Genomic DNA, 15,135 nt, shown 5'->3' with positions numbered 1-15,135 from the left:
TGTTATAGATAAAATTTGAAAAATCTAATAAAAATATTTGGGGGGAAAAAAAAAAAAGAAATTTGCCAGTGCCAGAAAGTGCCAAAGATTTGTAGTTTACTTCTATTTTTTATTTTTAACAGTACTGTACAGTTGTAGGCCAGTCCATTAATCCTATGTATAAGAATATCCTCAGCCATCTGTTGTGCTATATGCAAAGTGTCTATGCTGGGGCGAGGACGATCAGTGAGAGAAAATCCTGGTGTGTTTGTATATATCAGATCACTGTGTGGGGCAGAGGGGCCCAAGATACTCCAACAAAGGGTCTGTGGACATTGCACATCACTGCAGACCTATCACTGAGAGTGTACACCTATGGACCCCATCTGAGAACCTGTCAGAATACATACAAGGAAGTACTGATATTTTAGGTACATAAAGTTCTTGGGTGACTCATGTCAAAGGTTTTGATCAGTTTGGGTGTTCAGATACCTATCAATCGGTGGATAGAGCCAGAAGAAGCTCTCAGCTAAGTGCTTCACTCCTTGGCTCTAACTGCAGGAGAGGGTTGCTATAGATTTAGGATGGCGAGTGTCTCTTGCAGCAAGATGGAAAAGTCAGCGAGCCAGGGAGTGAAGAAATTAGCTGACTGCTTCTCCTGGCTCTATCTATGGATCAAAACTTTTGACATGTCTCTAGGACATAACAAGAAAATGAAATTAAGTCTGTGAAATGAAGTCTGTAAACACAGCTTGTGTGGGTGGACGCACGCTGGAAAGCTGACACTCCCAATGACAGCAGATAGATATGAAGAACTGATGGAATCCAACAGCATGTCCATGGTACAACAATGACCAAACATGTGCGCTTGATAAAGACCTCTACGGGTCAAAAATGTAAATCTACAGCCATATCATAAAGGGGCTTCCCCGTGAAAAACACCAAGGGCCAAGCACAGAGTACAGTGCTTGGCTATTTCCGCTAGTCCCATAGAGGTGAATGGAGTGGCAGCACTGATGCTCGACCACAGCTCCATTAAAATGGGAGACCCAAACCCCTATTTTTGTGATTGATGGGATCCCAGCAGAAAGACCCCCAACTGATCAGACACTTACTAGAGATGAGCGGATAGTGAAATATTCGATAATTCGAAATTTGATTCGAATAGCTCCCGATATTCGTAAATTTGAACGAATATCGAATTCCATTATAGTCTATGGAAGAAAAATATTTGGGACCTGAAAATCAATATTTGACCACTGGAGGTCACCAAGTGCACAATGACACCTCAGGAAATGATGCCAACACCTCTGCAATGCATATAGGACAGCAGGGGAAGCATGCCTGGCTGCATCTAACACTAGTGATGAACATAAAGTAGAAGCGTACGTTTCTGTCTAGCAGTACACACTTGCGTAATATTAGCGTATATATAATATATATATATAATATTATATATATATATATATATATATATAATATTTATAATATATAATATATATTAAAATGAAAGAGCTATTCAACTCCTTTACAGGACGCAGACTGCGCAAATCAGTAGTAGCAAGATAACAGCTATCATGCCGCAATCACAGTATACAGCCATATACCGGATAAATAATAGTTTTTTATAATAATAATAAAATGAAAGAGCCGTCTAACTCCTTTACAGGACGCAGACTGCGCAAATCAGTAGTAGCAAGATAACAGGTATTACCCCGCAATCACAGTATACAGCCGTATACACTCAGTGGGTGTCTGAACACACTGCCTGTCTCACAACAGCTTCTAAATGGTTTTTATACTTTTAGCCCTAACAAGGGCTTTTGGGGGTCCCTCCCTACCTAACTTCACCTAAAAGCTTTCTCTCCCTGGTGTACAGTCTGTCCCTCTCTAGCTCCAACCAGCAAGTGAAACGAATCTGGAATCCACTATTCTTATATTTAGGAGGTCACATGGTTTAGCCAGCCAAAGGAGGGCGAATCGAATTTTTACTGCGTTATCATTAGAATATTTAAACACAATCGAATAGCACGAATAACGTACAATTCGATCGAATACTATTTGCTCATCACTAACACTTACCAGCTATCATTAGGTACGAGGTGTAGTTTGTAGAATAACCCTTTCAAGTCAGCAGTCTGACTAAGGGCCCTATTCCACCGAACGATTATCGTTCAGATTTTCGTTAAATCGTTCGAATCTAAACGATAATCGTTCGGTTGAAATGCAGTTAACGATTAACGACCGAACGAGAAATCGTTGATCGCTTTATAAGACCTGGACCTATTTTTATCGTTGCTCGTTTGCAAAACGTTCGCAAATCGTTCGCATTGAATAAGACGTCGTTCGGTCGTTCGCAATAGATACGAACGCAATAGCGCATGAATAGCGAAGAAAAAACTATTGCAAATACGATCATAAGTAACGATTATCGTTCCATGGAAATGAGTGAACGTTTGAGATCGTTAATCGTTAACGATTATGCAAACGATAATCGTCCGGTGGAATAGGGCCCTAAGCAGCGTGTACTCACCGTCTAGCAGCCAGCTATGCGTCGTCTTCTTCTCCAACTCTGACAGCATGACACGGGTGATGAGGTCATCAGGGACTGGGAGACCTTGCTGCATATACTGCTTGGCTAGTACTCCGACTTCTGTGAGCAAGAAGAATAAAAAAGGAGCCAATCATCAATTTACTTCCACAACATAACACGATAAGAACATATGCTGCACCTCTAAGGGAACATTAGGAACGGTACAAAACTCTGTTTCAGTAATTTTTCCATTATTTCAATGCAAACAATCCTATACCGTTCTGTGTATACAGCTTCTGCCTACATCTGTGTCCTCATGGAAACAGACTACAAACAGACCAGGGTAAGGATAGATGGTGACACTCCAGTCCTTTCCACATTATTTCAATCAACAATTGACGCTGCGGGCCCAACAAAATGTTTATGAGGATGGAAACCGGGATGATGCAGCGGAGGAAAATGTTATGATTCACGCGTCACGGCATTCATGTTGGCTTTGGATTCAGAGGAGGAGAAGAAAGAAGAGTTCACTGGGTGATATGTCTCTGACTGGGTGTATTATAGAGGAAATAAGAGGAATTAAAGGGATCGGTCATCAGAACAGGTCAGCTGTCATAACAATATGAGAAGACACGAAATATCCTACTAAGTGCTGATATGAGAGCTGGCAACGGTTCCTCACCCATTGCCTGCTTCTCTTTGAGTAGATGCAGCATTTTTTCCTATGATAACAAAAGGATCAGGCTTAGAAATCCATCATGCCTGATCCTTGTTTTCTCTGACATCATCTATTGGGGAAAGTTTAGAGACCCCAATATACATATCTAGTCTGACTCTCCTGCTAAAAACTGTGGGTTTGCCCATCTATTTCTATTATGTACATGATGGTAGATTTTCACATTGGTTTTGACACATATTCCATGCCATAATCTATAATTCCTTCAGTAATCCACCTGTAACTGATTTCAGTACGGAATCCACACTGCTGCTCACATGCCACAGAATTGTCCAAAAAAGTTTTAAAAAAAAGTGATGTCAATTTTGGACGTGAATTCCAAGCAGAAACTGCACTGGGTTGCCTCGTGTATTAGCCTTAATGAATGGGGCAAATCTGCATCCAAAACCATGATACAGCTAACTCAGGTACATGGCAGAAACAAAGAGGTATGCCTTGGAATCTGTGGTGTGAACATGCCCTTAGTCTAGTTACCAGCACTGATAAAGAACAACATATACAGCAATACAAGCTTAAACACGCTGCTTCCTGCACAACATTATACAGATATTCACCTGCGGCAAAATTAGATCATAATGTAGTGTTTTTGGACACTGAATATCTTAAACCTTAAAGCGTCTGTCCATGTTAAAGTTGTGTCAGTTATTGCAGCTCCATTGCATTGAAACAAACAGCTCTGAGCTACAATACCAAACACAACCAGTTTACAGGTATGGCGCTGTTCTCTAAAAAAGCAGTCACAATTTCCTGGCACAGAACACTGATAGAGATAGGATCTGTTTTAGTCTCTAGACACATAGTTGGCAAAGCTGTATAAACAAAAAAGGAGGCGATTTCTAATCCAAGACTGTCATACAATACAAAAGAGAGGTTTAAAATGTATAGAAAAGAGAATTCCAGGAATGCTTTGCGCTATTTTCTTGCAGCGCATATGGACAGATCATTGATCTTGCTGAACAAGCGACAGATGGAGCAAGAATCAGAGAAGCCGGGATGTTGTGCTCAGCGTGAACACAATAGACTTATAAGAGGGAATCCTGCCAAATAGCTCGTACCACCAAACAATCCTCCCTGGCTGCACGGGATATGCTTAAATATCATTTATAATGCACAGACTTGACAAGACGCTGCAGTCTCCAGATCTTTATAAAGCAGCGACATCAAAGCTTTGTACCCAGACATTAGAGATGAGCGAATATCGAGCATGCTCGAGTTCGTCCAAACCCGATTGTTCGGCATTTGATGAGCGGTGGCTGCTGAAGTTAAATAAAGCCCTAAGGCTATCTGAAAAACATGGATATAGTCATAGGCTATGTTCACACTACGTAAAATAAGGGCCGTTATTTAGAGGCCAAAACATCGGCCATAGAATTACGACCGTACGGGCTAGTCGTGAAACTACGGCCGTTGTTTAATATTGCCTCCTAGCATGTTTTTAATCGGGCTGAAACATGTAATTTAATTATAACACTGCGACTAGCCCAATAAACCACTCAGTCAATTTTTTACATGAAAATCAAGTTTAATTTGGCCGAAATAAATTTTACGTGTGCGGCCGCATTGAAATCCACGGCCGTAGTTGTAACATTACCGTCCGCAAATAAATGTCAAGTTCATTTTACACAGGTCCGTACGAACTACGGCCGTAGTCTTATACGCTGTGTGAACTGTAGGACCGTAGTTCGTACGAATTGCTATATCGTCCCATCCTCAAAACAACGGCTGTAGTTTTGCGGTGAAAACTACGGCCGTTGTTTTACGTACTGTGAACATAGCCATAGGCTGTATCCATGTTTTCCAGACAACCTTAGGGCTTTATCCAACTTCCGCAGCCACCAATAATCAAATGTCGAACGCTCGGGTTCGGATGAACTCGAGCATGCTCGATATTCGCTCATCTCTACCAGGCATCTATCATTCAAGAGAAAGGATGACGCATCTTATTACTGTACCAGCAAAAAGATGCTCCTCAGCACTTCTATATATACCATATAAACTCTCAATTGCTCATGATTTGAGAATTTGCTATCATTGTAACGGGTGTAGACACCCCTCTGTGAGCTAAGATTGGGTTCACACCATTGATGCCTCCATCAAAGGCTCAAGGGACCTGACCAGGAATAAAGCACCTTTAGCCCTCCAACTCAGACCATTTACAACCAGAAAAACAATGTGCCAAAAGATTTTAGTAATAAATACCACAGCCATTATAGGCGGCTTACAGACTTAGGCCATGTTCACACAACTTATGTTTTGCATAAATCATGGGTGTGATTTATACAAAACATACGTTCTATTTGAATTAATGGAATCCCTGCCGGAGCGTATACACATAGTATACGCTCCGGCCAGGATTTCACCTAGCCGCACGAAAAACTGACATGTCCGGCCACACACTCTATTGTGTGCAGCGGTGAATTGGGATGCGGGTGCACACGGGTGTGCTTGCATCCGAATTCACCAGAAATGAAGATCATCCAGCCACTACTGGGATGATCTTCAGTAACACTGGCCGTCACAGAACGGCCGGTGTTTCCCACTATGAGAACATGGCCTTACTGAGAGAAAACCTGAATATATATGACATCAGATCATACTGATTTCTGTCAATCTATGCCAATCCATGTTGATGGTGAATAATTTATTCCCCACCCCGTGGAAAGAAGATTTGTGGTCAGATAAACCCCTGCTGACAACAAGCAAAGATCTTGAAAATTAAAGATCAGGAAATGAAGAATATTAAAAACTTGAAGACCTTTTCGTACATACACACATATGGATAGACATCCCCTTTAAGGCTGGGTTATTAAGAACAATCACAACTGCTACACATCTTCAGCCTTATCAAACTCTCATCTGTAATATGGTGCCCATAGAAGTAGTCCCATACTGTACCTCCATATGCCTATCGTTTAACAGAAAAAAATAATCGCTTGTCCATTTAAAAGGAAGGTGCTTTTAGACGGGCCGTTATGGCGGCCCCATCAATTATGTAAACAAGCAACGATCTTCTAGATTGGCACTTGTTTACTGTAACTATTACACAGCTCGATGATCATTTAGCAAGGGCTGCAAAGAGATCATTAGCCCTTGACCTAAACTGTTATACATTACCTCTCCACACTCCCGATCTTCTCCTGCCCTCTGCTTTCACTCCCGGCGCAATGGCTGCAGCTTTAGAACGGCCTGTCTGAGATAACAGTCTGCTCAGCCAATCACCAGGACCACCGCTGCCAGTGATTGGCTAAATGAGCTGTCAGCTCAGACAGACCGCTCTGAAGTTGCAGCTGCAGCGCTGGGAGTAAAAGGCATGGAGAGATGATGTATAACAGTTCATTGAACTGGTAGCCGTTGGCCATGTATCGCACAGTTAGTGGCCGATGATTTAAGGTCCGGACCTAAAGACACGATCAGCCAATGACATTGTCTCTATTACAGAGATCGATAATCGCCCACGGCCTAATTCGACTGATTATTGCTCTGTGTAATAGGGCCCTTATACACATTGCGACAGAGTCCCACATGGTGGAACATGGTGTAACCTATGGATTGAGACCCTGTGTGCCACCAGGTATGGGGGTTGCAGTGAATACAAGGCCTTGGGTCTGGTGTCTATCAACATTAACAGGAGGGCACATTCTCTAACAAGGAGTCTTTGTGTGAATCCATTACACACATCTCCTGGTTTTTATTTAGCCATAAGCTGAAATAGCCAATATGACCTTTCTACGAGTCTCCGCCAACACAAGAACCCACAAAAGCCTCCAGAGCAACATCAAAAAGACACAAAAATTGAAAGTATATAAAAGAGGAAAGTAACATTTATAGCCGAACAAAGGGTACAGCCATGATGAATGTGAAGCGAGGGCTCAGAAGATACCCCAGCACCCGTAATAATATACAGCAGATAGAAAAAAAACAATTTGCTCAATGCCTACGCCCCAGACCCCTGATAGCCCCCCATAAACAGCAGGTGATCTCAGATCCTTCATATCAAAATCCAATGTAGTGATTCTTCAAAATCCCTAAGGGGGGTCCCTAACGGTGACCACCCTGCTAGAGAAAGGATGCAAAGGATAAAGATAGTACAGAAAGGAGTTCTGAACTCCGAAAAAGGCAACTGGTTTGGTGGTCACAACAGGTACATATATATGTCGGGTGGAAAAGGGTGAGGCATGGGCAGTAGGGGAGAGGTGGGAGAAACAGGAGCATGCATCGCAAAGACTACTGGGAAATGTAGCCTGATAGCAGCACAGGGGAAGAGGAACTGCAAGAGAGACGGAGCAGGCAGAACACTGCATCAGAGGAGCAGGACTACTGTAAAACCAAAAGTGTCAGAAGGAAACATAGGTAAAACCTTGGATTGTTTGGAAAACAAATTCTCTTTAACAAGGCTGCACAGAGTTCCCCTTTAACTACTGTTTGGAACTGTTAGCTGGTCTCAGTTCATGGCATTGGGGACTTAAAGTGTCACGGTTTTGCAGAAATCAATAGCACAGGCGATTTTAAGAAACTTTGTCATTGGGCTTATTAGCCGAAAAATGCATTTTGATAATGAAAAAGCAGTTTGAAGCTCCCCCCCCCCCCCCCGTCTTCATGATTGTCTATGGAGAGGGGAGGGGTGGAGGGAGATGAGGCACCAAAACAGGACAACAAAAAGTAAAGGCCGGACGTAACGCAGTTTAAGGGTACAAACACACACAGCAGATACGCAGCAGATACGCAGCAGATACGCAGCAGATTTGATGCTGTGTTCAGTTATTTAGATCTAATCTGCTGTGTATCTGTTGCGTATCGCAGCAGTAAATACGCAGCGTATATGCCGTGTGTGTTTGTACCCTAAGGGTACAAACACACACGGCATATACGCTGCGTATTTACTGCTGCGATACGCAACAGATACACAGCAGATTAGATCTAAATAACTGAACACAGCATCAAATCTGCTGCGTATCTGCTGCGTATCTGCTGCGTATCTGCTGTGTGTGTTTGTACCCTTAGTAATGCCAGCATGACAGGGAAAATGGCAGCTAGTGAGTTAAGGGGAACAGCTCGGCTAGGGCGGGAGTTGCTAGGGGTGGAGTTGGTGGAGAGGGGAGGTATTATAAGGCTCCTGTAGTAGCAATTAGCAACATAAGTGAAGGAGCAGTGGAAGAGTCCCGCCCACCCTCCCTATATATATATATATGTATTGGTGGGTTAGGTTGTGTGGACCAGAGGGATGTGGGCAAGGGGGGTTGTTTTTATTTGTTATGGCAGCGTTGGCGGGGTAGGGGGTCCTTGGGGTTGGCTAAAATGGATGGAAAGGGGTACACGAGGAGCGGTGCACCCCTCTTTAGTCAATGGATCATCGGGTTACTTGGAGGTTTTTGGGCTCCTGGCAGGGTGGTGTCCCGGGGAGTAGTGGGGTGTTATGCATAATCGGCCAGGGTAATTGGAATTGGGCTCCTGAGCCTGGGGTAACCGGCTGGGGGCAGTGACAATAGCAACAATGTAAGTTATAGCATTAATGGAGAGTGCATTGCTATGGGTGGCCGGTTATGTTTTTAGCTTCAAGAACCCCCTCCCGTTTTAGAGAAGCTTGGGATAGTTTAGCTAGCATATTTATTGCTATTGATATTTCCACAGCGGGGGCCACAGCGGGATCATTTTTCCCATGTCAAGTTAATTTACAGCTACATCTCTGGGCTATCTCCTCTGACCTCTGAATACCAGCTTCACACAGCTCCCTGCTGTGTAATCCTTCGTTCTCTGCTGCTGAGTATAGGTTACACAGGGCCCGACTGATGTAAAAGAGTCGAGATTTCCTGATAATGAGCAGTGACTGAGAGAGAGGAGGGAGGGGGGGGGGGGGCCTGGGGAAAGGCTTTTCGAATGCAGATAATGGCATATTTGCCTAATAAACACAATTACAAAGTTTCTTAAAATCGCCCGGACTATTGATTTCTGAAAAAAAAAAAAAATTAAAAGACACTGAAACTTTAACCTCTTAAGGACATAGGACGTACCGGTACGTCCTATGTCCTCATTAGCACTTCAAAGCGGGGCCGCGCGGCGGCCCCGCTTTGAAGTGCCGCGATCCCGGGTGCCGCGTGTAGCCCGGGACCGCCGCTATTAGCGGGCACGGTCCGATCGCCGTGCCCGCTAATTAGCTAATCGGAGGCAGCTGTCAAAGTTGACAGCTGCCTCCGATTACCGGAGGCAACGTTTCCCTGGTGTCTAGTGGGGGAGATCGCTCCTCCGGGACCTTGTCCCGGAGGAGCGATCTCCGTTACTGATGCCGGCCGGGGACGCGTCCAAGATGGCGCCGTCCTCGGCTCGGCACTCGTTTGTTTCCGGCTGCAGCAGCCGAAAGCAAACGAGTGCCGATCTCATGGATCTCTGCAGCATATCTATGCTGCAGAGATCTCTATGAGAGATCAAAGTGTATATACTAGAAGTCCCCCAGGGGGGCTTCTAGTATATGTGTAAAAAAAAAAAAAAACGTGTTGTTAATAGTAAAAATCCCCCTCCCCTAATAAAAGTCTGAATCACCCCCCTTTTCCCAGGTTTTAAATAAAAGTAAACAAATAAATAAATAAATAAACATGTTTGGTATCGCCGCGTGCGTAATCGCCCGAACTATTAATTAATCACATTCCTGATCTCGTACGGTAAACGGCGTCAGCGCAAAAAAAATCCCAAAGTGCAAAATTGCGCATTTTTGGTCGCATCAAATCCAGAAAAAATGTAATAAAAAGCGATCAAAAAGACGTATATGGGCAATCAAGGTACCGATAGAAAGATCAAATCATGGCGCAAAAAATGACACCTCGCACAGCCCCATAGACCAAAGGATAAAAGTGCTATAAGCCTGGGAATGGAGCGATTTTAAGGAATGTATATTGGTTAACAACGGTTTGAATTTTTTACAGGCCATCCGATACAATATAAGTTATACATGTTATATATCGTTTTAATCGTAACGACTTGAGGAACATGCATAACAAGTCAGTTTTACCCCAGGGCGAATGGCGTAAAAACACATTTCCCCCAAATAAAAGAAATGCGTTTTTTTTTTTCAATTTCACCACACTTTGAATTTTTTTCTGGTTTCGCAGTGTACTTTATGCAAAAATTCAGCCTGTAATTGCAAAGTACAATTAGTGACGCAAGAAATAAGGGGTCATGTGGGTTTCTAGGTGGAAAAATGCAAGTGCTATGACCTTTTAAACACAAGGAGGAAAAACCGAAAACGTAAAAACGAAAATGGGCCATGTCCTTAAAGGGTTAAGGCTATGTTCACACTACGTAAAAGTACAGCCGCAACAACGGCCGTACTTTAAGCAGCGCGGAACATTGCCTATTCCTCTATGGGATCCCGGCCAGAGCGTATACACATCGTATACGCTCCGGTCGGGATCCCATGGGGAGTTCTGATGCGGGCGTGCGCTACGGCCATAATGATCATCCGGCCGGTACTTAAGTACCGGCAGTGATGATCTTAGCAGAGAGCGGCCGTTCTGTGACCCAGCCGGGTCACGGAACGGCCAGTCTCTTACAAAGTGTCAACAGAGCCTAAAGGGGTATTCCACCCAGCTAAAAAATTAAATGCTCCTGAGTATTTTGAGCCATCTTCCATCTTTCGTCTTTGTTCCTGAGTTTCAAGTTTTTCTAAAAGCTGGTCCACATCAAAGGTGACGCCAGCCAGGAAACTACAGGAATATGTTGGGGTTGGGGGGATGAGGGGTGCCGGGGGAGTAACTGAATGGGAGCAGGCCAGCCATTAGTTGTGTGTCGCAGAGGGGCATTCTAGGCAGTAGTAACAGCACGGGAGCGGACCCCTAGTTGTGTCTGGGGAAGGGTGTTATTGAACTGGAGAGAGGAGAGGGAGACTGTCATGCCTGGCCTCCATTTCTTCAGTGGGCAGGGTTACAATCTCTAACCCAGCCCATTTAGGAGAGGGAGGATATGTGATCCCCGACACGGATGGTGGGGGCCAGAGACAGGATCAGAAGCCGTAATTACATTATATTGCAGATATATAAAGCTAGAGGTCACCTATTCAATAATGTAAAAATGCTTTTCCGCAGAATACCCCTTTATGGTGCGTTCACACCTACAGGATCTGCAGCTGATTTTCTGCAGCAGATTTCATTTAAATAACTGAACACAGCATCAAATCTGCTGCAGATCTGCTGCAGATCCTGTAGGTGTGAACGCACCCTAAATGCCCTTCATTAGATAACCTGTATTATTGTTCAGTGCAAAAAGTAGAAAAACATCATGAGATGACCCCTTTAAAGAACACTCTGGGCACAACTAATACCGTGCCATGTGGCCATCAGGGGGTGGGATTAAATCAATGCCCCGCCTCTTCAGGCCCTGTACTTGGTATAAAGCTATAGCTATCTATCACTTTTGCCTGGATTGCCTCAAAAATGACAAATTTAAGAGTAGTATAGAGTAGCCCATGATGCTTGCATGAATTTCCTTTATACCGTCCCTCCGCACCTCTTACAAGCACAGCTGGGTTAGGTCTGGATTTAGACGCTCCATAATGCCACATGCCATTATAGAAGGTTTCTGAGCAGGTGCTGTGAAGGTCAGTGCGGGGCTGGTGCTGGGGGCTCACAGGTTTTTATATTACTGCGGCTTCTTTTTACTCCTTGACAACAGTGAGAACAAAGTTGTCAGAACTTAACCCTCTACCTAAAAAAGTGACAGGTTTTGCAGAAGCCAGACGACCCCTGCAGACGCTGCTCGGCCATGTGGAACCTAGGATTGCTTTCAGAAGAAAGTGGAGGTGAGATCTGACAACTGGGTTCCCACGATTAAACCTTTACTGGATGCAGGAACAGATTATTAACTAGAACATTCTGTATGGAATTTGCCTTTAAAACAGAAGAACAGAATAGAATACAGTTACAATGCAGATTTCTGTAGTTTCACATACAGACTGTCCCTTCCCTTATAGCAGTTAAGGGGAACCTCCAGTCCTCCAGCTGTTGCACAACTATAATTTTTATCATGCCTGGACAGCCAAAGCATTAGCTTTGGCTGTCCAGGCATGATGGAAATTGTAGTTTTGCAACAGCAGGAGAGCCCGAGGTCCCCCATCCCTGCTCTATATAAATTCCTACTTTGCAGACTGTAATTTCAAGCCCTCACTTCCATAAAGAAGAGCATATCTCTTGACAGACAAGCTGATTGTGGGGTACCTGCTGTGGGGGATATCTCCAAAACCCTCTATTATCATGGGGTGATAGGTGGCTTGTCGCTTATTTTCCCTGCAGGAAGACAAAATGGACAGTCACCAGCTTTAGCTAATAGAAGGAGATCTGAGGCCCCTTTCATACATACTGTCTGCAATTACGGATCCGAAACTGTGGACAGTAAAGTACCCATTCATTTAAATGGACCCTTTTGCACATCCGTAGTTGCTATACAAGTGCCGTGATCCGTCATTATTAGTGTTGAGCGGAGGGGCTGAACTGTTCGGGTTCGGCAATGTTCTCCGAACCAGAACACTCAGCATTTGACTCCCGGCGGCTGCAGAGGTTAAATGCAGCCCTAGGGAGTCCTGGAAAATATGTTTGTAGCCATAGGCTGCATCCAACTTCTGCAGACACAGGCAGTCAAATGCTGAGCGTTCGGGTTCAGAGAACACTGCTGAACCCAATACAGTATTGTATTGCCCTCCAACAGTTATACAAATCCCAAATATACACTATTTATGGGAAATGCTTATAAAGTGTTTTTTTCCCTGCACTTACTACTGCATCAAGGCTTCAATTCCTGGGTAACATGGTGATGTCACTTCCTGGATAAAATGGTGATGTCACTTCCTGGATGACATGGTGATGTCACTTCCTGGATAACATGGTGATGTCACTTCCTGGATAACATGGTGATGTCACGACCCTACTCCAAGAGTTGTGCGGGCTGTGGCTGCTGGAGAGGATGATGGCAGGGGGACACTGAGGGACACAGGGCACTGGAGGGACACTGAGCATCCCCCTGCCATCATCCTCTCCAGTAGCCACAGCCCGCACAGCTCCGGGAATCGGGTCGTGACATCACCATTTTATCCATGAAGTGACCTCCATTTTTATCCAGGAAGTGACATCACCATTTTATCCAGGAAGTGACATCACCAAGTTACCCAGGAAGTGACATCACCATGTTATCCAGGAAGTGACATCACCATTTTATTCAGGAAGTGAAATCACCATTTTTATCCAGGAAGTGACATCACCATGTTATCCAGGAAGTGACATCACCATGTTATCCAGGAAGTGACATCACCATGTTATCCAGGAAGTGACATCACCATTTTATCCAGGAAGTGAAATCACCATTTTTATCCAGGAAGTGAAATCACCATGTTATCCAGGAAGTGACATCACCATGTTATCCAGGAAGTGACATCACCATGTTATCCAGGAAGTGACATCACCATGTTATCCAGGAAGTGAAGCCTTGATGCAGTAGTAAGTGCAGGGAAAAAATCACTTTATAAGCATTTCCCATAATAAGTGTATATTGGTGATTTGTATAACTTTTGGGGGGCAATACAATACTTTAATAAAAATTTTCGCCAGACTTCTCCTCTAACACTAGTTATTATATGGTAAATTCTCTCCAGTCTGGAGACCAGGAGAGGTTATCTATGGTGACTTGCCACTGTTATAGACAATTCCTGACATGGACAGAGGTGGCAGCATAGCAAACATTGTCAGACTGGAGCGAATACACCACTTCCTGTAGGACATACAGCACCTAATAAGTACTGGAAGACTGGAGATTTTTTAATAGAAGCAAATTACAAATATCTGGCACCAGTTGATTTGAAAGAAAAAAAATCTTTGGGGAACTACCCCTTTAATATGTTGTCAATGGAGCATTAAAAACAGATACTGGCAGGAACCCATGCAAACGGCAGGAGATTGATTAGATGAGTACTACTCCATTCTTTATTTTACTACATTGTGAGCTGTTTTTTCCCCTTTGTTACAGCTGTATCCAGTCCTTATAATCCTGGACTCCAAACTGTTACATTGTACCTGCACACACAGGGGATAGAGTTGTGCACTGATCTATCTGACTAGACTGGATACCACTGTAACAAACCCTCAGCTGTAAGAAGTTTCAGGTGTATATGGATCTTGTGGTTGGATGTTGATAGACTTGTCAGCACTGTAATAATACTTAGCACGATATCAGCTATCAGGAACACTCAGAACGTATAATCTTCCATTGAGAGCCTTTATATACAGCTCTCCTACAAGCCTTATCTCACAGTGCACTCAGCATCACAGACTGAGATAAGAAGGGGATCAATATACCGTATGTCTTTAGTCCTGACTGATACTCATGTATACAGCAAAGGATATGGGAGGGGAAAGGCTTATACATCAATCCCATTATACAGATCAGAATGCCCCCCCCCCCCCTTCTGCTGCTGGCCTATGATATGCACAGTATGTACATCACATCTCTGCTTGCTGTCAGTGATTTACACCCAGTGATATAAGATTTGGTGAGTCTAGACAATGCTCTATAGGCTAAACCACCCCAGCGTTGATGGGTACTGATGGGTTCAGCTCATGGGGCAAATAGCAAACACTTATGTAAATAACAAAGTTCCCAAAGAAATCTTATGAGGTTATTGTCTTAAAGGAGGACTTGTCAAACATTTGATCGGTCAGGTTCTGGGTGCTGAGACCACTATCAGTTGCTAGAACGAGCACGGAGAAGCACCAAGCTAAGAGATTACCCCCTTAGGGAATGGGCTCCTTAAGGCCCTATTACACCTGTAAATATTTATTAGACCTTGTTTCCCGCTTGCTGCACTGTGATTTAACATGCACAGAAAGCGAGTGTGGATCAGCAGGAGGGGCTGCCC

At 43.9% G+C, this 15,135-nt stretch overlaps 1 protein-coding gene across 2 annotated transcripts in view; it reads right to left on the bottom strand.

The window, feature by feature from the left end:
* Positions 1 to 15,135, bottom strand: part of AK4 (adenylate kinase 4) — a 64,274-nt gene that overhangs the window by 23,084 nt on the left and 26,055 nt on the right. For both annotated transcript variants that reach the window (XM_069979411.1, XM_069979410.1), the window contains exon 3: positions 2,513 to 2,632. In XM_069979411.1, the coding sequence (XP_069835512.1) occupies positions 2,513 to 2,632 (120 nt within the window). The remainder of the gene's footprint in view (positions 1 to 2,512; positions 2,633 to 15,135) is intronic.

The sequence above is a fragment of the Dendropsophus ebraccatus genome, chromosome 8 (genome assembly GCF_027789765.1).
Source record: "Dendropsophus ebraccatus isolate aDenEbr1 chromosome 8, aDenEbr1.pat, whole genome shotgun sequence".
NCBI lineage: Eukaryota > Metazoa > Chordata > Amphibia > Anura > Hylidae > Dendropsophus > Dendropsophus ebraccatus.
This window is presented reverse-complemented; position numbering and strand designations above follow the sequence as displayed.